We start from the raw sequence: 26152 nt of genomic DNA, 5'->3' as shown, positions 1-26152 counted from the left end.
TCCTGGCAGACGTGTAATAGTGTCATCAATCTTATTAATGGCTGGAGGGAAATCTACATACGATACATCCATCTATACTTTTATTTATTACTAGCTTTCGCCCGCGTGTATTTCCAACAGGAACAGTTTCGTTTTTTCGGGATGAAAAATACCCTATGTCCTTCTCCGTACTTAAAATTACATGTATGCAAAATTTCAAGAATATTGGTTGAGTAGATGAAGCCTGAAGTGGTAACAAACAAACTTACTTTCACATTATAATATTAGTTGGGGTTGGGATTGGAATAGAGATATAATACTGTGTAAATAGTGAATGAAAATGACCAATTAATCATATCAAACTCTTCTGTTTTATTCAATTGAAGAGATTGTTTAAGGATGTAATGAAATAGAAAATGTAACTTATTCAGAACCGCACACGCAAATGCATTTGAGAGCACGCTAGTATAAAAAATTGTGATCTTTCTCCGCTATTAAGTGAAATAAAAATCTTCTTATTTCATCTACAAATACTTTCTTAGCACCAACAAAAGTATCAACCCGTATTTCGTATTGAAATGAATACAATGTCCTTAACACGTTCATCGCCAAGCATAAATTCGGAAAATTTTCAAAATTGATTTTTGTTCATATCGTCCAAAATGGTGTAAAACGTATGGGTACATGTGTATTTATTTATTTTATTTTATTTTTTAATGGGTTCATGATGTTTTTCTAGCGCCGGTCATTTTGACCCGGCGCGGCCTAAACGTAATAATTATTACAAACAGGCCGCGCCGGTCATAACGCCGGTCACGTTTTCACGCGGTTATGAGCGTGTTCTGTTGACATACGTCCGGTACGCGTGAGTGCGTCACTCGCAATGCTAGCGGTCGGGGGCGCAAGCGCTCCCTGTTAGCCTCCCCGCTGGGATCCTTCACCCCCTCGTATTGACCAATCATTGTCGATGTACACTCTTTCGTTTCTGGTGTCAAGTTGCAGTTTTTGTTTTTTAGTTGTGTTTGTTACGTGTTTGATTGCAAAGTACAGCGCTAGAATTTTAGTGATTTATTAGATAATGGAAGTTTTTGAGGACTTTGAACTTACCCAAGAGCAAATACTTCACTTACAAAGTTTAGAAACACTGCATCAAAGCGAAAATGCTACGTTCGACGAGCCAGAAGAAGTTTTTCAAATTCCGCAATCAAGAAAACGTCGTCGAATTTTATCGGATGAAGAAGAAGATGAGCCTGTATCACCCTCTTTATCAGGACATACGCCACCGTCTGCAAAATGGTTCAGACCAAGAGGTAAGCAGCCACGTATAATACCTTTCACGGAAATACCTGGGCTGAAACCATACGCACTGAGGCAAGAACTGTCCAGCGGCGAACCAGGGGATTTCTATTCTCTTTTAGTGAATGAGCAGATGTTTCAACATATTGCCGACCAAACCAATATTTTTGCACAGCAAACTATTGATAAAGCTAGCACAAAAGCAAAGTCAAGAGTAAAATTGTGGGTACCAACGGATAAGGAAGAAATAAAACGATTTTTCGGTTTGATTATTTGGATGGGCATTGTAAAATTACCTAAAGTAGTAGATTATTGGTCTGTTGACGAAATGTTGGGTCAAGATTTTGCAAAAAAAACTATGAGTCGCAACAGATTTGAGTTGCTTTTGAGAATGCTCCATTTTTCTGACAACACAGTGGCAGTCAAAAATGACCGCCTAAGTAAAATAAGGACCGTCGTAGATAATTTGAACCATACTTTTGCGTTCCATTTCACCCCCAACGAATATTTGTGTGTCGACGAAAGCATGATACCGTTTCGGGGTCGAATTATATTTCGACAATACAACAAATCAAAGAGACACAAATATGGTATCAAATTATTTAAGTTGTGTACTACACCCGGGTATACAACAAAGCTAGAGGTATATGCAGGGAAGACGGTAGATTCGGACTGCAACACACCAACAAATGTCGTGCTCAATCTAGCACACAACTTACTAGGAAAAGGTCACACGATGTTCGTAGACAATTGGTACACGAGTTTGGAATTAGCCGAGAAACTTATTCAGCAGGACACTCATCTGGTGGGTACACTAAGGAAGAATAGGAGGAATTTACCAAAAGACGTTATGAATGCCAATCTAAAACCTGGAGAATTTATTGCTAAAGAAAATGAAAGTGGCGTGACAGTTATGAAATGGAAGGATAAACGCGATGTCTATTTGCTATCAACCAAACATTCTATTGGATTTATCAAAAAAAATAATAAACGAGGAGAAGAAAAAATTAAACCGAAAATCGTAATCGATTACAATAAAGCAAAAGCGGCAGTAGACTTATCTGACCAGATGACTGCCTATTCAAGCCCACTTAGAAAAACTTTGAAATGGTATAAGAAACTGGGCATTGAATTATTGCTCAACACTGCTGTCGTAAATGCCAGAGTTCTTTTTCAGAGTACTACCAAAAAAAAGATGCCAGTCGTAGATTTTCGGAAATCCCTGTCAAAATACCTAATATGTAGTACTAAAGAAAATATCACACAATCTGCACCCAGACCAAAAAGACAAAAGCATGTGCTAAAGAAAAATGAAGGTTCGGCTGTCAAGACAAGAAAATTTTGTCGCGATTGTTACAAAAAAAATGTGGCATTGCATGGGAGAAAAGTCGCCAAGAATAAGACAAAAAAAGTGACTTGGTTCTGTCCTATTTGTCCTGACAATCCTTATTTATGTCGTGAATGTTTTGACCAATGCCACTAAATTTAAATTGTAAGGAATCCTTACATAATTATTGTATTTTTATAATTATAGTTAATTTCTTACTTGATAGAAATTTTTGTCATTGTTTTCCTGAATTGTTGATTATTTTTTTATAATTGTTTTTTACTTAAATAATAATTAAGGCTATGGCAATAATTATTTGATTCAATTAAACTAATACACAAACTTTTATAGACATTCTAATAAGAAATTAAAAATTTTGTATTGAACATTTTTGATTTTTTTTTCTAAGTCCCAAAAGTTTGACAAACTTTCATAAAATTCAAAAACCAAGGTGTTATAGATGTCCATTGGGGCCGCGCCGGTCATGTTAAATGGATAAATCCATTGTGTTTCGCGTTTGCGGCCTAAACGGGCGCAGTGAATTTGGGTATGTAGTGCCGGTCATTTTAACCCCCCATGGCCCGAATGGAAACTCTAGGTGCCGGTCATTTTGACCCACCATGGCGATGAACGTGTTAAGCTTAAGTAAAACGAAGTGTTGGGACTCCGACCAAATTACTTTTGTCTGAAGTAAACGAAGATGTGTGAGATGTACACGTTTTTTTTAAACTATACTTTACTAGCAGCGCCGGGTCTTCTCCCGTGGGAATTTCGGGATAAGTACCCTATGTGTTATTCCAGGTTATATACTACGCATGTAGTTTACGCATGTAATTTCATAACAATCCATCCAGTAAATTTTGCGTGAAAGAGTAACAAACATACATATACACATAAATCATCACAAACTTTTGCATTTATAGATAAAGTTAGTATAATCTGCTGCGCATATTTTGTATGCGCTATAAACGAAACATAAATATAAATTATTCATATTTATATTTAAGCAACTGTTTTGGTTCTATCTCTAAATTATAATTCGATTCGATTAAGTGTATAAGTGTCAGGCGGAGTCAAAATAATGCGTTTTCGCCCCTTCCACTATTATTTGTATTTGTCTCATTGCCAGCAGTTATAAAAATAAATAGAAAAAAGATTAAAAATATATTAGATATGTATATCAATTTACCTATTTATTTTGTCTTTCTAGATATTCTATAATGTTTAGACTAAGCCATGCCAGTTTATCCTGAGAATGTGTATTTCTATTAGGATAACTTAGTTTGGCCTAGGCTAAACTGGTTTATCCTATCGGGCTTAGGACGAACTAGTTTAGCCTAGGCTATACCAGTTTATCCTATCGCATGTTGGAAGAATTAGTTTAGCTTTGGTAAAACTACTTTATCCTGGAATCGGGTTTGGCCGGTAACATATACATAAATTTGATGTTGACTATATTTATAAATTCGTTCATTAGATCCTGTCCCTGCACTAGGCTCCCAAAGCTTTAAGCACTTACCTAAACAAACATTGAGATCAGTGATGTATTAGGTATATTACTCAGATATATTACGAGTACAAGGGTACATACACTTACGTCACAATCATACCAGGATCACGTTATATAATGCTCTGTTCTGTACATACCTAATGTTATAAGCAAAGTTAGCCTATCGCAACTTTGCATGCCATTGCCACGCAGGTTATTTACGTAAGACAGCTCAATCATGGAAACCAGAATCAATAAGAATAAAGTAAATAAAAACACGTATGTGTATGTATGTATGTATGTTAAAGCTTACTTTTATGTGATCATACAAAAGCTTAAATCGTAAATCTGTAGGTACATGTGTTTAACAACTTATCGATTTCCATCACATCAGACCTTTACGTAACACTGACCTGACATAGATCATACCACAGCCGAATACACAAACGATAATATGGACACGTAAACAATTAGTCGATTAATACTTAATGTTTCACTTGGATATGCGGAGGCGATCATGTGTTCCTTACGGTGGCCATGTTTTATGGTGTTGACAAAAGTTGACACAATTTCCTTAACGTAACTAATTTTACATACTGTAATTGAGGTTTTCCCAGTCGTATGGAGTTCAATCGATGGGGTTTTTGAGGGTTTAGAGGGTTAGTTATTGATCGCGTCGCGGGGTGGTCGCGTGTGTGCCCGGACGGCTGGCTCCGCCGCGACTGAAGCCTGCCGGCTCAACCCTGCCTGCGCCATCCCCTTCACGACTGCGCAGTACAACTTTTATTGAGATCCGCAACGGTAAGCCCTCTTTACACATTTGGGTAACATTCAATCGACGTACATTACTCTGTCTTTCCTTGCGTCAATACAAAGCATGCATTAAAACTGAGTATTGTACATCGTTTGACCGCAACGTTTGTCCAATAATGTGTAGAGCGCGCTTTACCGAGCGTACATCCTATGCGATATAAAACTTACCAAAACATCGCAATTTCCCTTCTATTACAGTGATGTAAGTGTCCTTTTAGAAAATCTGGATTGACGCGGCCTGTACTCGGCGTGTCCACGTGAACGATTGTCAATAAACTTGTAACTTGTTCAGAATCGTTATGACCACTCTTGTTGTTATGGCTGCTTGCTGAGTTTGAATTAAGCTTTGTGTACTTGCACTTTCTCTTGCTCAATTACAAAAATCTTGGTAACAAATTAGATTGGAAAGCAAATACATTCAGTCGATATGAGGTATCTACTTACAATATATAAATATAACTGCCATAGATAATACTGTCGAAAACTTGTAGTGTTTTACATATATTAACCTAATTAAGTAATTAAATGTTTAAGACCATCGTTACTCATATTTACTATGGATTCTGTCCGAAATATAGAATTATTTATTTACTTATTTAATTCGCTTGTACGTTCAATTCGTTTAATTATTTACTTTAATTATTTCTTTCATTATTTGTCGATTTCCTTCAATGATTAATTAATCGTTGTTGTTCCAACTTGACTGCTATTAGGCACTATGTACTAATACCAAACTATTAGAAAATAAAGAACTATACTTGTCCACCTATTCACACGATCCTAAAGGTTTCTATAGTAACATTTACTAGTAGGTCACCCGGAATTAATCCGGCTGTCAGTCACGTGGCATTTCGGCCACGTTGTGGTGCGGCCAAGGGGCGCGTGACCTGTGTCCTGGCTGAGTGACAAACGTGAAGCAGCGCGATACAGCACGATATTTAAATAGACCAAAGGGATACTACATTATGGAATGTGAAAAGAGTGTTACAAAATACTTACATAAATACCTTATATTACGGTACTTTGGAATCTGCCTAAGTAGTCGCCCACGTATAGAATACGAAAACTTCCTTACGTGCACGTAAAAAGTCTAAAAAAAACTTAACAAATAAGGTAGTATTTTGTAACGCCCACCAATTTAATTGTGGTTTATGGCTTTATTGCCGCCGTAACCACTCACCCAGTGTCCTCAAGGAGCAGCTGATCGCTCTACGTCAGAATGCCACGTTGATCGATTACGACGACAACACGCGACAGCAGAGGCAACACATAAATAAAATCTAACACCAGTGTTAACAATAACACAATCGAAATAATAATAAAATTGTCACATCGCACCGCGTCATACTTTCTTGTTGCATCAGACTACGGTCATGAACGAATCGCGTCAACGCTGCCGACGTCGTTCAGCCATGATACCCTGTAAATGTACAAATATCGTAACTCTTCTGACGACATAAAAAACGTTTTCCTTAAACACGAGCACCCTTTCGGGTCTCTTGCGGTTGACTGACCATCCGATTCAAATTATCTTCTCACATATTAAGAAACTTGATAATCGTTACAAAAAAGTATCTACAGTAAACATAATTTTCCATAAGATCCAATCACGTTTTTATCCTACTACCAAACCCACCTGATGGTAAGTGGTCATCGCAGTTCATGGACGCCTGCAATACTAGAGTTGTCACACTTTCAGGCGGCCATCTGTCAATTTATAATTTTTGTACTCATGTCTACCATAAATTGGAATGTCCATCTTCTGTTTTCTTCTTCCTCCCTGTCTCCATTACTTGGGGTCAACCCCAAGATTATGTTCTACAACATTTAAATTGTATTGTAATATTAGTTTAATTATAATTATAAGTATAATTTAGGTTTATCGGTATCACTTGTCTTTTTCTTCAAGCACGCTATGCCTTTTTCCATTTCTCTTTTGCGGCTATAATAAGATTTTATAGAATAAAGGTTGTACCATCCACCTTTGTACTTAATTTACTACTTTTAAGATTCACATTTGCACTATTAAATTGTGTACATAAATTATTACAATTTTGTCGTTATTACATTACAAATTATACAGAGATTGGCAAATTTACTCTTGAGTTTGAGTGACGGGGAGAGTACCTACTCCGTAACTTACTACAAAGCACTTTGCATGATGAGACAACAATGTTAGTGATAGCGGATTTTCTGACCTCGAATTTAGCTAGAAACAGATAAAACAACATCGAATTCCCTTAAATGATACTTTCTTAAAGTTGGGTAAAGAAAATTGGGGATATAAATAATTTATTATATCTACACTAGACTAGTCTACAGCCTAGTCCCTTTAATTTCACGTCCTGTATAAAAGTTGGAAGCAGGCTTGGGCCCAGTTAACCGATTTCCAAAATACATTCACCGGTAAGATGCCACATTATTCCTGAGTGACATAGAGTACCTACTTTTATCCTAAACCAAATAAATCCTTTATAAGAATGCGGCTAGACGCTTAAAGATTTTTCCAATTCGCAAACAATATTTAACTATCTACGTATCTCTTTCAAAACAATATTTATCAACGTTTGATTTTAGGGCTGTTCCAGTATTTCCCTACTAGCTATTCCTTCTGGTAGGGACGTGGGATTTATTGTTCTTATACAATATACTTAGCTTATCTATTAATCCTGTTCTTACAATATTTCAAGTCATTGACGCAATTTTAAAAGATTTTAAAACAACGGAAGTCGATTGTTTTAAATAATTCATGGCGTTATAATAGCGCAATTTTGAAAACTATGGCTGGCAGCTATCACAACATCAGTTCTGAACACGAACCAGGCGCGCGCGCATGTTTCCACGACACATTTTGAAAGAAAATTTACGAAACAATATCAAATAGTACATTAGTTACGATGGTTGGACTTCTTTTCATTGTAAATGTACCACAGAAAGAATACGAAGAGTCAATGAGATTAAAAAGTCCATTAAAGCTGATTATAGAAAAAGAAAAATTTGATAAGGCTTCCGAAATTGCCAGAGAACTGAAAGAAAATAAGAAATACAGCAGTTTGGTGACGAGCGTTGGATTCGAGGATCAAAATATTTCGAAGTGCAAATCGACTGATTGTCTTCACAAAGATGATAAATTAACAGGGTTGTATAAATCAAAAAGTGAGAATACTCTTAGTGATAGCATAGACAGTAAGCACTCGTCATTCGATGAGGTTAAGCAAATTATAAAATCGAAGAAGAACAAGCTGCAGATAACACGGCCAGTCCGAGGGATAGACATCCTTGGAGCGTTTCACTGGGACACGCCTCTTGAGACTGTATGTATGCTATAAATATTATTTTGACAGATTTTTACCACAAAAACGCTATACAATTGTTGAAGTAAAGCAGCAATTTTTATATTTAAGACTAGCTTTTACCCGCAGCTTCGCCCGCTTTTATTTAATAACATATTGTCAATTTCTCGGGTTGTAAAAAACGTCTCGAGATGAAACCTTACCGGATTTTAAGTTAGACAACCGTCACTAAAGCCGTCCTTTATACAACTGTGAAAACTGCATCAAATTCCTTTTAGTAGTTTTTGCGTGAAACGCCAACAAATATATAGATAGACATATAGACAAAAAGAAGACAAGAAGCCGGAAATAAAAATCACAGCTTCAATAATAAAATTTTTGACGTTGTCTCCGGGCTTCGTTGCGTTACAGGCCCTAATGCAATGCAATAGGAAATAGGCGAAGATGAGAGAGACAGATATAGTTTTTTAGAACAAAAATTCTAGGATATTGCGCAGAATGAGATTAATGTTCTGGTTCTAGTAATTCTTCGAACTCTTTTTTTAACATTTACTTACAGCTTTCCTCATGTCTATTCTTCGCCTTCTTTATTTAATTTGTTTTATTTATCTACTTACATAAATGTATTTTTCTGATTAGACTAGAGCATTGGTGTAATCAAACAAGCTCCTTGTTAAAAAAAATATATCAAAATTTACAGCAATTTATTTATGTAAGAGTTGCAAATATCTCAAAAAAAATTCTGAATAGGAACCAAACTTCCCACTAGCGCATTGTTCTTTCGGATGTTAATGTTACCAAACACCGATAAACGGAGTTACTTCATTGCCTATTGTTCTACCATTCGATTTAAATAAGTTAGGAATAGAACTTTCTATACGGTGTCATTTTGAACACCAAATTTTCACTTGCTTGAAAAATTCATTTAAGTATAACGAAGTAACAACAAAATTTAAGAAGGCAACAGATGACCCTCGCTCGGGTAGCTTTCTCGCACTGCGAATTTTTCAGCGCGAAAATGCTGCCTATGTGATGGGCACCTTGCCTAGAGGCCCCCTAGGCTTCTTTACATATTTTTACTGTTTAAGTTATTTTTAGTTTTAGTTAGACAGATTTTAATTTAAATTAATATAATTTTGTGTGTTGTTAATACTATTTTATGTGGTTGATAACGTTGAATTGATTCGCTTTCTAAATGATCGTATTACTTAGTAGTGATCTAAAACATTTGATCCGTTTTTAGTAATCTAACTATATTCAGAGTGAGTACTTCGTTCATACCTACTACAACTTCGGAGGACATAGGGTACCTTTCATCTTTGATTCTCACGAGAATGAAGACACAGGCAAAAGTTGGTAGAAATAATTTGAAAATATAATTTTAAAGGCATTTTCCAATCAGTTGAACTTGTTGAAAAAAAGTCTCTAACTAGATGAACCAACATTGTTTACAAAAAATTCTAAAAATTCTCTGGGTCAGTGGGAAAAACAAACATAGATTTGACTTTAACACTTGTACTAAAATTGTTTGAAAACATTGATAATGAGCATATACCAGTACAATACACTGTACTTGGTGTAGACAGAGAAAGACCCCGTCATATCTTCCATTTCGCTCATACAAATATGTGTGTATTAGAAATATTTGCCACTTTCTTCATATAAATTAGATTTATTAATATAATTATTCGTATTAGAAATACGCACATCTCTAGAGACTAGCTACGCCTCAAGGCTTCGCTCTAACCTATGTGTTATTCCAGATTATATTCTACCCGTATACCAAATTTCATAACAATCCGTCCAGTAGATTTTGCGTGAAAGAGTAAAAAACATACATGGACACATACACACATACACCCGCATTTATAATATTAGCAGGATTAGCTGGATTTTTGAAGTAGTATGAAAATCTTCTATTGTATTTGATTACTCATCCGTCGTATACATAGTTTTCACGATCGTTGGTACTAGGGATACTGGCTTGTGTGGTTTCGTCACGTGTTTATATTATATACGCAACCATAACCATAAAATATTAACGTTTATCGTCCACTCCCAATTCAATTGTTTTCAAGTTAACGCCACTGCTACTGAACTGAACAGGAAGGTCATTCATAAATCAAACTTAACATGAATTTCAATTGATATAATTTACGTGATACGCCGAAAATTCGCTTGAATAAAATCATGTAGCGTGAAGCTGATCGTGACATTGAAAAGCAGTTTTGATTGAATTTTCCGGTTTTAATACCGGATTTGCTATTTAACTATGGTACTGGACAAATCGGTATTATTTTAAGTAGGTATGTACTTAGTTGTAGTGTAGCTTGTAGGGATGTTTTTCGAAAAAGCTATTTATGACAATCAAGCAAAATGCCTAGTTGTCATTATGAAAATGTATCTTGTAAGATTAGTCTTGTACAAACATAATAAAATTTTTTTTATTTACTAGATGTTGCCCGGGGCTTCGCTCCCGTGCGAATTTTGAGATAAAATAAAGCCTATAGCAATCTTGGATAATGCAGCTTTTTAATGGTGAAAGAATTTTTGAAATCGGTTTAGTAGTTTCGGAGATTACTCGCCTCAGACATACAAACTCACAAAGTCACAAACTCACAAACGCTTACCTCTTTATAATAGTAGTATAGATTTGTAAGATAGGATGTATTTAGTTTCTTAATAAATAAATTACAGTAGCTATATAATAAGTAACTTATCATATAAACCATTTATTTAATCACAAATAAAAAAAAAAAAATCTGTTTTAGTATATATTAATTTTTGTTTCAGATTCTGTCGGAAATAATTGAGTCTTTGAACATTTTCAATGCCACTTGGAATGCAACAAGGGATAACCATTTTTGGAAGGTAAGTACTACACTAGATTACCCATGTAACGTAATTAACGTAAATTAGAGATAGGTACATACGTAGTTGTGTTTTCCAAAAAAATGTGCTTTAGTATATTCCTAGAATAATTCTATATCCTAGAATCTTAAACGACCATAACATTTTAATTTTGTGGTCATCTAATTTAAATATTATTAAATATCATGTATATTGAACCAAAGCAAATTTTTCGTACTTAGATGCTCATATGAGCATCTAAGTACGAAAAATTATAAAAAATACGTACCTAAGGCTTAAAACCTTTCATGCATGAAGTTATTTGAAACTATCTTGAGTCACTGCAACACATGCGGGTAATAATAGTTTCAAAGAGCTCATCAAGTCTAGGAAAACAAACGAATCAGTAATAATAACCCTATTTGCTTCTATTACGTCATTAGGCTGCGTTTACACCAAAGATAATTGCCAACATTTGTATTGATAAGACAAGTTGTGGATACAATTTTAATATTTAACAATCTTTAGCAACAAAATTGCCAATGTTTCTGTGGTCATCACGAGTTGGTTACGAAAATTGGCAAATTTTTTTTTAGTGCAGACGCGTCTTTAGACTGATGTCTAGAATCCGGAGGTCGCCGCAACTTATTAAACAGATAACAATCGTGGCCACCATTCTCTATCAGTGCTATAATGGACATTCAGAAACGTGCCACGCATTCAAATTAAACCACAAATGGCTCAAACAATATACCTATCATATACCTATTTATGTGACTTTCTCATTCGGCGAAACAAATAGCAATTTAATTTGAAATTGGAAAATTAAATGGGTGTCTAAAAATGTCGGATAGGTGATGCACTAAATTCATCAGTTCAATAAACGGTGAAGCAAGAAGATAGTTAATTTAATATACTAGCGGCCCGTCCCGGCTTCGCTTAAGTAAAACCATAATAAATTATACACCTAAAACTTATCACTCTATTCGAAACCAGCATCAAAATCCTTTATGTAGTTATAAAGACCTTTAGGATCTAGGGACTGACAAACAACGGAAACCGACTTCGATTTATAATATTTAGTGATACTCTGATTTCATCATGCTAGAAAATTATTCTTTGAAGAAACTATAACCTTATACGCTGGGCTGCTTATAAAGTCCCAGTTTCATTAGGGCAAAGTTATTTAGGCAAACATCGTAGAACATGACAACATAACAGTAAAATTAACATAAAGTATATGGCGATAGAGCTATTTATGCTCGGGGCATTTCCTCTTTGATTTGCCCTTGTGAAAATAATTAGTTGGTTTAGTTAACACACACAAATCAGGTTACACTTCCCTAAAAAAAAATGGAAAGCAGTCCTGGGCTCCTATGATTGAAGCAATAATAGGAAAATCGCTCAGATGAAAGAGTGTTAATGTCGATAATAATCACATATTGCGTTCTTATAGCTTTAGTTATAAAAACTAAACTTTAGTTGTGTCTCAGATAAGTAACGTAGGTACATATGTACTTTTTAAGCAGTGTTCCTGATAAACAGTTGCATGATTCAATAAATATGATAAGGATTTTTTTAAAATAAATGTAATGTATGTATGTAATATAAAATATGCTTTGTGATTCTTGTTAAATTTATTTAATATCTGTCAAAGAGTTTGTATAAATCACTGGCTCGATGGACTATATGGTATTGGGTGCAATTTCATGGAGCTGATTAAATGAAATGTGAGGTTTTCAAAGGATAATTCACATTTATTAACAACCACGACAAAAGCAGAAGAGAACATTTTTAAGACCAGTATTAAGAGGGTAAATTTTCATTTACCCTCTTAATACTGGTCTTAAAACATGTTGAAATCTCATGTCTTTAGACATGTTGAAATATCAACATGTTTATAAACAAATGTTAATTTTAATTAATTATGATAATTCATGTATGTTTATGTTTAATGACTTTGAAAAATTAATAGTAGCTCATCAATTTACAGGTGATGTTCTCCCTAGAATCCGGGAACCTGTGCGAGGAGTTACTCCAGGTCTTGAGGACATTCGGCATCGGCTCCCGACACCAGTCGTCGGTCAGCGTGATCCCGTGCAGCCTCTACTATAAATCAAGCCCTAATGATAGCCAGACGGAGAAGGAAAAAATATGGGAAAGGTATGAACGAGACACGAATTCGGAATGTTGTTGATAATAGTCGAAATATGTTAATTTTTGGGACAAAATGATAAATTGTTGGCAGTGTCGCATTTTGCTGGATATTTTTCTAGCTTACGAGTATGCGTGATATTGGTGTACATTAATTTGTCCTTTGAGAAGAGAGTACTTTCTAGTTTTAGATGTCATCATATATCCGTATTTTTAATATGACTACGCTATGAATTAATAGCAATAATACAAAGGCAGTAAGTAAAAGTTTTACGGAATAAAACCGTAAATAACTTATATATACTGGTGAACTCCTCCCAATCGACTTGAAAGATTTTCTGCTTTAAACAGATTAGCAACTAACTAGATACAGTACAATCATATGCACCAAACTTAGATTACAGAGATGACATGAACCCTGTGGCACCGAAGCTTTATTGAAAAAAAAAATCCAATTTTGTTTTCCAAATACTTCCCCATCAATATTTAATCTTTGACGGCCATAAAATATTTTTGTTTACAACTTTGCGAGGTCATGGAATATTAAATATACTCTCTCCGAGTTCTCCAAGTATTTCTGACACCATGCAAAAATATGTCTTAATGCTGTACGCGTACGCAGACTATTTATAGTCTGTTTTAATTGCATTCCAATAATATTAATACGAATTCTTACATTATGAACGGAATCAATGTTAATCATTGAATGTTAATGCTAAAACAACAAAAGTCAGTTTGGAAGCTCGTGGGTGCACCTGATGTGACCACACACAGAATGTCTCGGCCTACTAGTTGCTGATCAAAACTGCTGCAATAGTGTAATTAGTTAAATCAACACAGATAAGATGGAAGTTTCTTCCTCACCCACAGTGTCGGGGCTCTGGGCCTCCACTTCGCATTGTCTGCGAATAAGGACAATTCGTATGAAAATTATTTCAAGATCTGCGCACAAATTTTACATTAAGCGTTTATTTATCTTAAAATTGTATTGTACAAAGTTACAAAAATGTATAAGTAAGCGGTAAACTTAACGCCGAATTCTCTACCATAGGAACTAATAGGGTTAGCGATTGTGGTGCTATAAAGTGCATCTAATAAATAAAAATCTTACTTACCTCTTTATTTACCATCAATTAATTTATTATGTATACTGGATGGCAGATGGAGTATTTTTCTATTTACTTTGCTTCCTGCCATAAATTTTACCTCCCTATACAACATAATAATAGGCGTTGTTATATATATATAATATTTATTTATACTTTAAGACATTTTCTTGCCATCTGACAACCCGCATATTCCATACTTTTGTACTTAAACATAAAGACTAAAACTTTTCCCTTGTTCAGTGAAACCCACACCGGCTGGACTCGGTTCATGTCCTCAGTGCGCGCGCGCACCAACTTGGCCCAGGTGCTGCATCAGGTGCGCGCCGATGCAGCTCTCACCTTTGACTGGATATTCCTGTTGGTGGTGGCAGCATTTGTCGCTGCCATAGGACTGGTGGAGAATTCCACTGTTGTTTTGGTGGCCAGTATGCTCATTTCACCTTTAATGGTAAGAATTGTAGTATCTATTTATACCTATGTGGAATGAAATATATACAATAGGTTTCTTGGCAATATTAATGAAGTCTATTTGATTTTGTTTTTATAAGGAAGACTAGTGTTAAAGAGGTTACAGAGAATGTTAGAGGGAAGACTGCAGGAAACTTTGATATACACTTACCTAAGTTTACACAAATGCAAACCGATAGAATTCTCGGTATTTGCTGGTCTTATCCGCTCAACTAAAACCACTTGGATCGTATTTTATAATAGATAAAGTATTTTTAATTGTAGTTACATTGTGAGAATGCCGCATTGTAACGAGTTTGCTATTGTTCTACGAGTAGTAGTGCAAACTGATAAGCAATTTACACTTTTATGAAAAAATACATGTTATATTTAAACGTATATTTTTTATTAGATCCATAGTATTTGACTTATGGTATCTAACCGATCGGATAGCATTATGACAAATTCTTTTTGTGAATAATTTCAGATTTTTTCAAAGAAATCTTTCACGATTCCATTTCAGAATGATATAAGGAGCCCGCAGGGCACATCCAATCACAAACATTTATATTGAATAAATATAATCCTCTCAAACTATCGCTGGATGACTGGAAGAGGTCTCTTCATTGTATATTTACCTTCTCATTTTCGTATTTCTAGGATGTGTTCTTTGTATAATGAAGATATTACTTACAATTTGAATAAACGTCTATCATTATTACAATTTCAGGGTCCTATAACTGCAGGCACCCTGGGCACTGCCGTCAAGGACAGGTCTCTGCAACACATGGGCTTCATGCACGAGACCCTAGGCTTGTTCCTGTCGCTCGTGATCGGCTTTATCTTCGGCCTGGCCATCTGTGCTGTGGATGAACGATATGGCGTTGGAGACTGGCCTACGTATGAGATGATGACGCGGTATACAATTTAAAGATTATTAATGAGAAATGAGAATATTCACCAATAAGATATAGGTACTACGTAAGCTACACGCGGACACACAAACGAGTACAAAATTGTTAAAGTTGTCGCCATGATTGAAATCGGTCGGACATCATTATATATATATTTCTTCTTTCTTTTCCTTCTAGCCAAAGGCCTACCCCTCCTTCTTGCAAAAATATTTACAAAAATATTTGACTGCAGTAATGCTGCCACCCATGCAGGAAATCATCCAAGTCATACCGTCATTTCTTTCGCGGTCTGCCCCTACCCCTAATATATTTTAATTTTAGTAACTTTATTTTCATTAATTTATTTTAAAATATACCAGCAGCTAAGTAATCATGTGCGTCTTGAAGTTTAATTTCTTTTGGAAATAACAATTAACATTTATGTTATCTGCACAAGCTGTGAGATTCGCTCCCTATGGGTGGGAGTGCTGATCGCGATCCCAAGCGGCGCAGGAGTGGCGCTGGCAGTACTTGGAGACTACACCGCCTCTCTGGTGGGCGTGGCCATCTCAGCATCCTTACTGCCTCCAGCTGTTAACGCTGTAAGTGTAATAAAATAACCGGATAGTCCAAATATTACTAAGAAAGTACCTTCTTACAATATAACCATTTTATCTGTCTTATCGCGCATCAATACGATTACCAACACTACACAATAACTTTCAACTATTTTAGTTAGCTAACTACTATTGTTTTAGATAACAGTTAATACAGTAGACGAAACTACTATATTTTGTCAACATGGTCAGGGGTCAGGGTTCCTTAAGGAACCCTGACCCCTGACCCTGTGAGCTTTACTGAAAAAAATAAATTATCTGGCTCTGAGAATTTTCATAGCGATTTAGCGTGGAAATGCCGCTATTATTATGGGCACTTTTGAGTCGGGTATTAAAGAGGCGGACTTTTAGAGGGAAATTTTAAACGAAGCGGGTGGCGGATTTACATATCTGTACATTTATTGACGAAACGTGTTGTTCTTTCTTTTTATGTTATTATTATTATATTTGTGTAACGAAATAAATACAAAGGCGTGTGTTCCAATTATTTGAAAAATATGTTGTCATATTTTTTATATAAGTAAATATTTTTTAATAATAATAATTTATTGAGTCTAAAAAAGGCGTCGTAGCAGTCGCAAATTTGTAGCAAATTCGTAGCATTACGCGTAGCACTCATGGTCTGTCGTAGGCTTGTAGCGTAGCAGTGCTACAAAAGTTTGCGTAGCTTACCTGTCCCTTATATATTATAGAAATACTATACTGCACCCCGCGGTGTTACCCGCGGTTTCTCGTTCGTTGTAATTAATTAAACGTTGTAATTTTATGCACAGTAGCGCCATCTACTTTATAAAACGCCATTGAAGACTTTTTGACTTATCGCTACAGGAATCACGTACATATAGTGAGGGTTTGTGTTGTCAGTAACGTTCTTACATCTATACATATGTAATGCATGGATTTAATAAGTACTACCTACTAAATCCATGATGTAATGTTTTTATATCTGTGCTTTGACGTTAAGTTTAACCTGCACGCCGCAGTCATAAAATGGCATACATTATTAACTTTGCCTATTAAAAATATGGTAAAACAACAAAACCTAGCGAAACATAACGAATAATAATAGCTTAAAAAACAAACAGGGTCTGCTATGGGCCATGGCGCTGGTCCACCTGATCTACGCAGATGACGAGACCCGCTGGACGCAAGTGGTGACAACCGCCAACTTCAGCTCGGACAACGCGGCGGAACTCGCCGTCCTCGGCTCCATCTCGCTCTGTCTCACTCTCATCAATATTGTGTGCATCTACGTCGCCGGCTACGTTGTTTATAAGGTACCTACTTCCAACTACCCTTTTGTACCTACTACTTTTCAAAAGTAAATAAATATTCATTTATTAAGTCGTTCCAGTTATTCCGTATAACTAAGTTTCAATGAAATCGTTTATTTGCAATCATTTATTTAATTCCGACACAATGCATTATTGTTAAAATAGTTAAATGAATTGAATTTAATGAAATTAATTAAATTAGAGGGTTCAGTTACGGTTTGCATAAAAAATCAAGAGAAAGGATAACTCATTAGCAATAGTATTTCTTTTTCAGGTTAAAGAAGTGTATCCACTTGAGAGACGAGATATCTCCTGGTGGAGAGCGAATAAAAAACGTCTGCAGTCTTCAGTCAACAGGAAACATGACGGAGGCTGGGATAACTACAGGTATGTATTTTTCTTGTAATTCTATAGATTTGTAACATTTACATCCTAGTTGCATACACTAAAGGCTGAAAATTATGTACGTGATAGCTATATGCTCTAGTTAGTTAGCTCTAGCTAGTTTGATATAACCAGTATCAAACCGCTAGGTTTGATACTGGTTATATCAAACTAGCTTTTGCTCGCGGCTTATTATATCTCCGCCTATATTTCCCACGGTCAGTTATTTTACCGGGATGAAAGGTAGGGTACCTTTCATCCCTTATATGCATATTTCAAACTATATGTGTTTAATCTTAACCGTATAGTTATGTAATATTTTAATTTAGTTTGTTCAATCTAAATGGCGCTGTTCGAAATTAGAACTCGACATGGTTTCGTTTTTGCTATATACCTATGTGTAAAGATGCATTGATAATAAATGTCTACGTTCCGGGAGTTTTGGCTTTGATTCAGATCACCCAGGCTCGGTATACCTTTGGCCAATATGTATGCAAAATTCAAGAAAATTTATTGAGTCGATAGAGCGTGAATAGATAACAGCCTTACTTTCGCATTTATAATATTAGATAGAATAGGTTTAAGTTCCAAATGTTCCCCCTACGCCCCACCGTTTTAGCTGTGATAGCGTGACAGGCAGACTTTTGCATTTATATTAATACACTACACATGGTGATTATTTCCAGCAAATGGAGCAACGAGCCAGATGAGATAAAACAAGAGATGGTGAAGAAAGAATCACCGGCGGTGCATGGTGACACCGTCACCTATCGCCGTCATCACATCGGCGGCAGGCCGAAGGCGCAGCATATAGAGGACTACTGCTACCAAACTCCACAGTAAGGGTCTTCTTCTTAGTGGTTTTCAGGCAGTTAAATTTATGATGACCAGCACGATAAGCGCTGAACTAACCAGAAATAACATGTCCTTAAGTTGACTGACGTTTACATTTTGGGAGCCCTTTTCAATGTAATTCTTTACCCCCTTATTGTTTTATGTGTAATGTGTATGTTATCTTAAACTATCTATGATATTGCAGCTCGATTTTCTAGGGTTCCGAGTTCCGTGATCCTGCTAAATCTTAATCGCTTCCTTTAGAATAATTACTATGTTCATTATTCTACAATATTTATATAATATATTGTTTATTTATGAAACAGTTTATACCATTTCATAAATAATCAATTTTTCCTAGATTTTTCTAAATATATTATTTACAGCGACCTCATCGGTCCTTTAAATGCCGACCCATCAAAAATCAATGCTGAAGGACAAAACAAAAGTAAACCAGAAAAGAACATCAGCTGGAAGGACGCTAACTCAAATGAACAGAGATATGGACCAGACAGTTTCTACAATATCGGCTTCGAAAATGATGTAGATGATAATGATAATAGCCATCCTGTTATTGAGCCGTCTTCAAACCACACTGTCGACGCGAGGCATTACGCTGTAGCTCTGGAAAAGAAATCTTTCCACGTATGACGTACCTTCGTACTTGTATTGCTATTTGATTTATTGTTACAAATGTATGTATGTACTTAAAGACAATAAGATCATATCCTATGGATTCATAAATAAAATATATGTGTACTTACTTAATAAATAGTAGCGAATTGTACCTAAAGAAATTAAAATGCTCTCTCTTATAAGTGTACAGAAATATTATTTGAATTTTCATCATAAATATTTATGTGGTTTAACTTCAAAGATTTTTTATATTGTCAGTTTGTATTTTAAATTAGTTTAAGTATGATTTGCACTCGATTTTTATGAAATAAAGATTGTTTTGAAATGTTTCATTTTTAGTCAAAAAGTTATTTACCTACTTAATTACAATTTTGGTTATGAAGAGTACAGTTGGTCAAGGAACGGAAAAGGAGTATGATATTACTATATCAACAGTTACAGTATCGACAATTATATTTTAAAAATTTGTTTTCGCCATATCGTTTCGTCCAACGCAAACTTTCTCCACGTCGTCGTAACGTCGTAACACACGTCGATTCACGCACAACGCGGTCTAATCGACACGGCGAGAATAATTCATAGTGTTACGGATTTAACGTTATATAAATAACTGTATGCACATAACAGAGACAGGCGTAACCACCATTACTTACCGACTGAGTGCGAAAGGTGTTACGCTTTATGTCCTGACGAGTACTAACTCTCAGGGTTAGATTAACTATCACAATGTTAACTACCTGACCCGTACTATGAAAACTTTAACGATAATGCCATCGTTTATGTAAATTGATACTGTGAAATTTATTACAAATCATAAACCTACAATCGTTTATCAACGAAGCAGTGGCGAAGCGATGCCTTCAGAAACAATATAATGTTTATGTTGATTAGTCTTTCATAAAAATACAACTGAACAAACGATGAATGAATGAATGTTTATTTCAAGCTTCATTTATAGATACAGTATCACGTTTTTAATCCTTACGGGGTAGACCATATATTTCTTTTATCCATGGGGTAGACACAGCCAAGAATCTCGAAACTAGAAAGCCAAATCGAGCTTAATAGCGGACTTATCGGTATTAATGCGACGTGATAAATTGCTAGCCCATTCTATGAGGAGAATCTTAAGTTATTAGTTTATACTTTGATTTACTTTTAATTACAATAAGTATGTGTAAAAGGAGAAGGTCTATCGATCTAAATAACAAATTTTGCTTCGCCCCTGAGATCTGACACTATTTTTTTTTTTTTCATCTTTCCTATAGTTCTATTTGAAGTCAATCGTGCTATAAAGTTAAGTTCTGATATTACCTTATCTATATAACAATAAGAGCAATTCCGTACGATATGTGTTGTCGAATAGAATTTCATAGTAGCAACTGAAATGATAACAAGGAAGGTGCAGTTAGAATACTGAATTCTTGCCTTGCAGTCTATCTGTTATACAATGCCGTCGGGGGTGATTTTCATAATTTGCATACCTTCAAGTAACTATGAACATATTTTGAGATTTGGGAGACCTAGAGACATAATTTCCTTAGAAGATTCCACAGCAATGAAGCCTTGTCATTTAGAAGTGGAGCTGCTGAGTAAGAAATCAAAAAGTACTAGTATACCGGTGCATTTGACTCAATATTATAATGACGGTTTTAATCCGGCTTTAGAGGATATACATGAAGATGATGAATTCTTTACCATGGAAAGCGTAAGTACTAAATTTAAGTAGAAAAACTGTTTTTGTAATTACATTCTTCCAAAAATATGAAAAGTAGGAAATTTTTCTCTCATTTGTAATGTAGAAGTAACAAAGTAACAGGCGGATTCTATTCTCCATATTGTCCAGATCTTGCAAGAATTACTGAAAAAGCTGCAAGTAGAACACGTGGTGTGGGTTAGCGACAAAACCAGCAACTATTATGAGGTGATCTTCCCCCTGGCTACTGGAGACAAGTGTGAGACAATGCTGCATTGTTTGACGCAGCTGGGCATCGGAGTCCGTTGCAAGTCTATCGTCAGGTATTATCAATTTACTAACGAGGATTTCTATCTGTCTCTCATCCCCGCATCTTCTTGAATGCATTCGGGGTAACCTATGGTCAATGTAAAAAATAACTTTCCATTCAGCTGTACAAATTACAACCAGTACCGAGACTGACGTCAACCTTCGGAATAATGTTGCCACATATGACATCCAAGGAACGATATCGAGTGGTCTTATTCTAAGGCGAAAGCACATACCACCAATATTTGAAATTATCATATTTTTTAGATCACTTTTTGATGTTGGCAATTCATTATTTCAGTGTACTTCCCTGCAACGTTGTACATTCCGCAGTCATCAACGATGAAGATGACGAAGACACCATATTGTAAGTAACAAAGCATGGTGCAGACCGAATGCTATATGCGTCACATATGGGTAGCGGTACGTGTTCTTCTCATTTTCGAATTCAAATAGCAGATAATTTATATTAATTTGGACCAGTAAGTAGCCCCAGCAATTGTCTTGTCTCTCTTGACTCATTACAATCTTCTATAGAGCAGTTTGAGCAAGACTAACGATGAGGCATAGATTGAACCACTCTGCAGTTACACAAAACATTACGCGTTTATTGTATGGGATTGTATCTGGCTGCGTTGCGTACGTGGTGAGCACACATGCTTAATTCCATACATCGTTACGCATAGGTAAGTGCTACATAAGCAATCGGTCTGCACCGACCTACTTCAAGCTCCCAACCCGTATTCGCTATTAAGTGATTATACTATTCACAGCCGCAAGACTGAAGATGCGAAGAGATGGCGAAACTTCGTCGAGTCGATACGGTCTAAACTGACCGTGAAGCAAGTGGTGGACGGGGTGCGGGGCGGAGGCGAGCTGTCCTTCGATTACTTGACTTTGATTGTAACAGCTGAGTGAGTTTAGATTGTTTGAGCTATAAGTATTTGTAGGTGACCCAAATTCTAGAAAAATCGGAATAGGATACCTAACTTCACTAAAAGTTTTTATCATTAAAAATAAAACAAAATTTTACTGAAGTAAGTATAAGTACAATTTAATAGGTACATTTTATGTTATATATTCTTTGCAGTTCCCTAGCAGCCCTCGGTCTAGTCGAAAACAATGCTTCAAACATAGTAGCCGCAATGCTGGTGTCCCCACTGATGGGTCCAGTCATGTCCATTACATTCGGCACCATCATCTCAGACCGGACCCTCGTGAGAAGCGGATTCGAAAGCTTAGTCGTGGGCATGTTGGTTTCTTTGCTATTTGGCTTCATTTTTGGACTAATTTTGGGCTCTACAGACATGCCATGGGGCTTAGGAGACTTTCCCACAGAGGAAATGAAGGGTCGGTAAGTAAAATTGTTAGTAAGGATCCTTGTTATTATATGTACTGTGTATGAGTATAGATATAGGTATGCCGTCACCGCGTTGATTTTGATTAAACAGCATTTTATCTTATTTTTTAGAATCGGAACCGAAGTAGGTACCTATGAAGATTACAGAAATAGCTGTCTATTGTGGTAGCTATTTTGTACATGTAAAAAAATACAATGAAAAGGGCTTTAAAAATACTTCGATTCAACTTTTTAGTAAATTTAAAAGTAGATTAAGTGCTAATATAACTACCTATTACTTAAGACCAGCTGACCATTGCGTCGACACGTAGCGCGTTGCCACTCCTTGGTGGTCATGCGTTTTCGCATGCAATTTCTGTGTTGTCCATCGATAGACATCAAAAAACAATGGAGGACTAAGTACGGAGTAATCGGACTGCAGCTTTAGTTGAAACCTATTATTTCAAAAAATGACTTCTCCCAACTTAATTACCAACTCTGCTCTTTTCAGCGGAAACGTAAGATCATTATGGATGGGCGTGCTATGGGCCTTGACTTCAGGCACCGGTGTAGCCCTGGCCTTGCTTCAGGGCAGCGCCGGGCCGCTAATTGGCATTGCCATATCAGCTTCACTCCTGCCACCCGTCGTCAACTGTGTAAGAATTATTATCATTAGCATTTGCAAGTCATGTAATAGCTGTCACTACACACTTTCGGGGAATTTAGACGCGAATCAGTGTACATTGCTGACTATTAATGTGAACTTTGTATTAACGCAAGAGACAACCAGCAATGTACACCGGATTGATTCGATCTAGATATATTAGGTGTATGTGTGTGTATCAAGTCCTTGACACATGACTGATCTTCCTCTGTTCCATCACCACAATAGAATAGAGGGATATTTTTATAACTAACCTTTCTATAATATACTTGTTATGTTATACCTATTGCAGGGACTTTTCTGGGCCCTGGCCTGTATTTGGCTATTACACCCAGAAATAAAAATCCCCCACATCAAGGGAGAAGCATACTTCGGCAATTCTTCCTATGAACCACTTTATCACGACTATTTGCCGATAGAATTTGCAATAAATGGTAAGTTATGTTTATATTCGCTTAACAGGTAGCAATAAATTATACAATAACCATAAGTTACCTGTTAAAATCAATAGATACAGTAAGCACTTAAATAGGCGTCACAAATTCGCAATACGTAAAATATGACTAAATTATAAGCACGGACTTGTTATAATCAATATTATAGTAAACAATATTTGTAACATAAAAATGGAGAAAGAAATTATATCAATATGAATATCACTATTTTTAGGAATAGTCAGTTGCTGCCTCACGATAGTAAACGTGATCTGCATTTTTATCACCGCGATCATTTTCCTGAAGATCAAGGAGGTGGCTGCGCCATACACGTCCACGCCTGACCTCAGGCGGTTCTGGGAGCAGGACATCAGGATAGCCCGTGAGGCTAACAGGGCTACGCTGCAGCAGGCTAAAGATGACGAGAGAACTGAGTATGTATCCCAAAACGCAAGCTTACATATTATTATTTATGAACCTTTATTGCACAGAATGCGAATATGTAAAAGTACAAGATAAGAGGCTAAGAACCTAACATTGTCACAGTCAAGTAATTATCATTGTTAACGTATATAGGTACATATAATGTGGATGTGACTAAGTATATATTCTAAAAAACCCGCAATTTCGTTTACTAATAACGAAAATGTAATTTTTGCCACAAGCTTTTATTGTTGTCAGAGAGATTTTGTGACATTTATCGCCAGACAAAAACCCATGGGCGTGCGTGTAAACCGTTGAGGGGTTCCCTCGTTGGGAGCCGATCCTGGGAGCACTATCAGGTCATGCTTATCTTAATAATGCAAGCGACGTGATAAATTTCAACTCTGTAGGACAACCTACTTACTTCCAAGGAGGATAAATCTAACTTGTAAGATTTACAAACAGACAAGCAAACATCGGGACAGGTGAAAATGATAAAAAATGGGCTAAAAGATATTTTTGAGATAAGAATTTCCGGCTGAAAGTCTTATATAGTTTCAATTGGCATATATGTAAGCAACACTTAGTTTCGATATATATGTACTTTCATGATACTGTGTTATACATATAACAACTAATTCCTTCACAGATTGGTTCTAGAAGATTTAAACCAAGCACAGGAAGATATACAGGAGAAGCTGCAAGCAGCCGTCAAAGAGGCCTTGGATGACGAGACATACCGGAAGGTCAAACGGATGAGTTATCAGAGCCACAACGCTGATGAAGTACCTTACTTACTATTCAATAATAACTTATTTCCTAATTACTAGCACTGTCACTGCGTTCTCTGTATAAAACGGCAACGCCGCCAGAGCGGTTCAATTTTTTTAGAAGATTTAGAGAATTTTGTTCGCGTCACGTCGTCATACCTTGATTTTTAGCAGTTACGTATCGTGCTGGGCAGATAAAATTTGGATTTATCTGGAATTGCTGCTATCGCTGATATCAGCTAATGTGTGTTATCTACATCGGATCACGCAACAGAAATTTTAAAACGAAAATATAAAAAATATCACTTCTTGTGAAACGCCCCTTATGCCTGACTCCATTATTAAGCCTTCATGATAGACAGACACCCATATTTAGGTGGCGATTGTTCGAAATCGGTCGCCTGCCTGACGTCGGTTCCCCTCGGGAATGCTATTGTTGCTATTGGTTCTGCCCTAGAATAGGACCACTCCATATCCTGTCGTGGAAGTAGTCGGGGTCTTATTTCGAAGTGCTGTTCTTTTTTTTTTAAACGCAGAAAGCGTTCATTTTATGCGTTCGTTTTAGTTTTTTAAGTGTCAAGCTTTTACCACATCTCTACCTAGGTATATTTTCAGGTCATACGCACTATTGGTCTGCAATCGCAGACGCCAGCATCGAAACGCTCTAGCCAGGTCACCAGTGCATCATCACAACGGTCAATGAACTTCATCCAAGGCTCCAACATTGATGATATAGCTACTCTTGACAAGTTGCTCACATCATTACTAGCCATGAAAGACAAAGGTCACTCTCACAGAGGCACTCCAAGGCCAAGCCAGTTGGTGTCACCGGGATTGACTCAGAATAGGTCGGAATCTTGGTCTGATAGGATATTGGAGAATTCTATCGTTCATAGCGTTCTTAATAACTTGAAAAAGGAGGCGAGCAAAAGAAATTCTGCTGTAGACGAACCGTTTTTGACACCAAAATAAACTAATGCCACAATAACGGGTAGTTATAGGTAAAATGCGATGTCAGATTCATGTCATTTATCTAAAACTACGAAACTGAATTCGGAATTGTACTGGACGAATTTCGATGGGATTTGATACACCAGTAGCTTATACATATATAATCTGGTG

General features: G+C 36.2%; 3 protein-coding genes across 12 annotated transcripts in view; 2 read left to right on the top strand and 1 right to left on the bottom strand.

The window, feature by feature from the left end:
• Nhe2 (Na[+]/H[+] hydrogen exchanger 2) overlaps window positions 1-4833 on the bottom strand; it is a 42242-nt gene extending 37409 nt beyond the window's left edge. For 7 of the 10 annotated variants that reach the window (XM_053750135.1, XM_053750148.1, XM_053750145.1 and 4 more), the window contains exon 1: window positions 4689-4833. The gene's annotated coding sequence lies outside the window, so the exon portion shown is untranslated. Of the gene's footprint in view, window positions 1-4576 lie in introns of all 10 variants that reach the window. The other 3 variants (XM_053750136.1, XM_053750138.2, XM_053750141.2) reach the window with 3 other exon arrangements.
• A 2881-nt stretch (window positions 4834-7714) lies between these two features.
• LOC128673191 (uncharacterized) lies at window positions 7715-19727 on the top strand. The gene is made up of 10 exons (XM_053750867.2): window positions 7715-8218; window positions 10991-11068; window positions 13041-13210; window positions 14551-14758; window positions 15488-15675; window positions 16108-16252; window positions 17353-17544; window positions 17816-17928; window positions 18612-18764; window positions 19146-19727. The coding sequence occupies exons 1-10, from the start codon at window positions 7802-7804 to the stop codon at window positions 19408-19410; spliced, it is 1929 nt and encodes a 642-aa protein (XP_053606842.1). The 5' UTR covers window positions 7715-7801; the 3' UTR covers window positions 19411-19727.
• A 1226-nt stretch (window positions 19728-20953) lies between these two features.
• LOC128673261 (uncharacterized) lies at window positions 20954-26146 on the top strand. The gene is made up of 10 exons (XM_053750992.1): window positions 20954-21103; window positions 21242-21414; window positions 21702-21767; window positions 22174-22314; window positions 22491-22754; window positions 23251-23395; window positions 23696-23837; window positions 24073-24271; window positions 24910-25045; window positions 25646-26146. Exons 1-10 carry the CDS (start codon window positions 20954-20956, stop codon window positions 26000-26002), a joined length of 1773 nt encoding a protein of 590 aa, XP_053606967.1. The 3' UTR covers window positions 26003-26146.
• Window positions 26147-26152: the final 6 nt, after the last annotated feature.

The sequence above is a fragment of the Plodia interpunctella genome, chromosome 10 (genome assembly GCF_027563975.2).
Source record: "Plodia interpunctella isolate USDA-ARS_2022_Savannah chromosome 10, ilPloInte3.2, whole genome shotgun sequence".
In the NCBI taxonomy this organism is placed as follows: domain Eukaryota; kingdom Metazoa; phylum Arthropoda; class Insecta; order Lepidoptera; family Pyralidae; genus Plodia; species Plodia interpunctella.
This window is presented reverse-complemented; position numbering and strand designations above follow the sequence as displayed.

Coding starts and splice junctions, on each gene's coding strand:
- LOC128673191 (XM_053750867.2), top strand. CDS start 7,802: ATGGTTGGACTTCTTTTCATTGTAAATGTACCACAGAAAGAATACGAA. Junction 8,219..10,990: donor GGGACACGCCTCTTGAGACT/GTATGTATGCTA, acceptor TTTTTGTTTCAG/ATTCTGTCGGAAATAATTGA. Junction 17,545..17,815: donor CCGGCTACGTTGTTTATAAG/GTACCTACTTCC, acceptor TTTCTTTTTCAG/GTTAAAGAAGTGTATCCACT.
- LOC128673261 (XM_053750992.1), top strand. CDS start 20,954: ATGAAGCCTTGTCATTTAGAAGTGGAGCTGCTGAGTAAGAAATCAAAA. Junction 21,104..21,241: donor AATTCTTTACCATGGAAAGC/GTAAGTACTAAA, acceptor CATATTGTCCAG/ATCTTGCAAGAATTACTGAA. Junction 25,046..25,645: donor AGAGCCACAACGCTGATGAA/GTACCTTACTTA, acceptor GTATATTTTCAG/GTCATACGCACTATTGGTCT.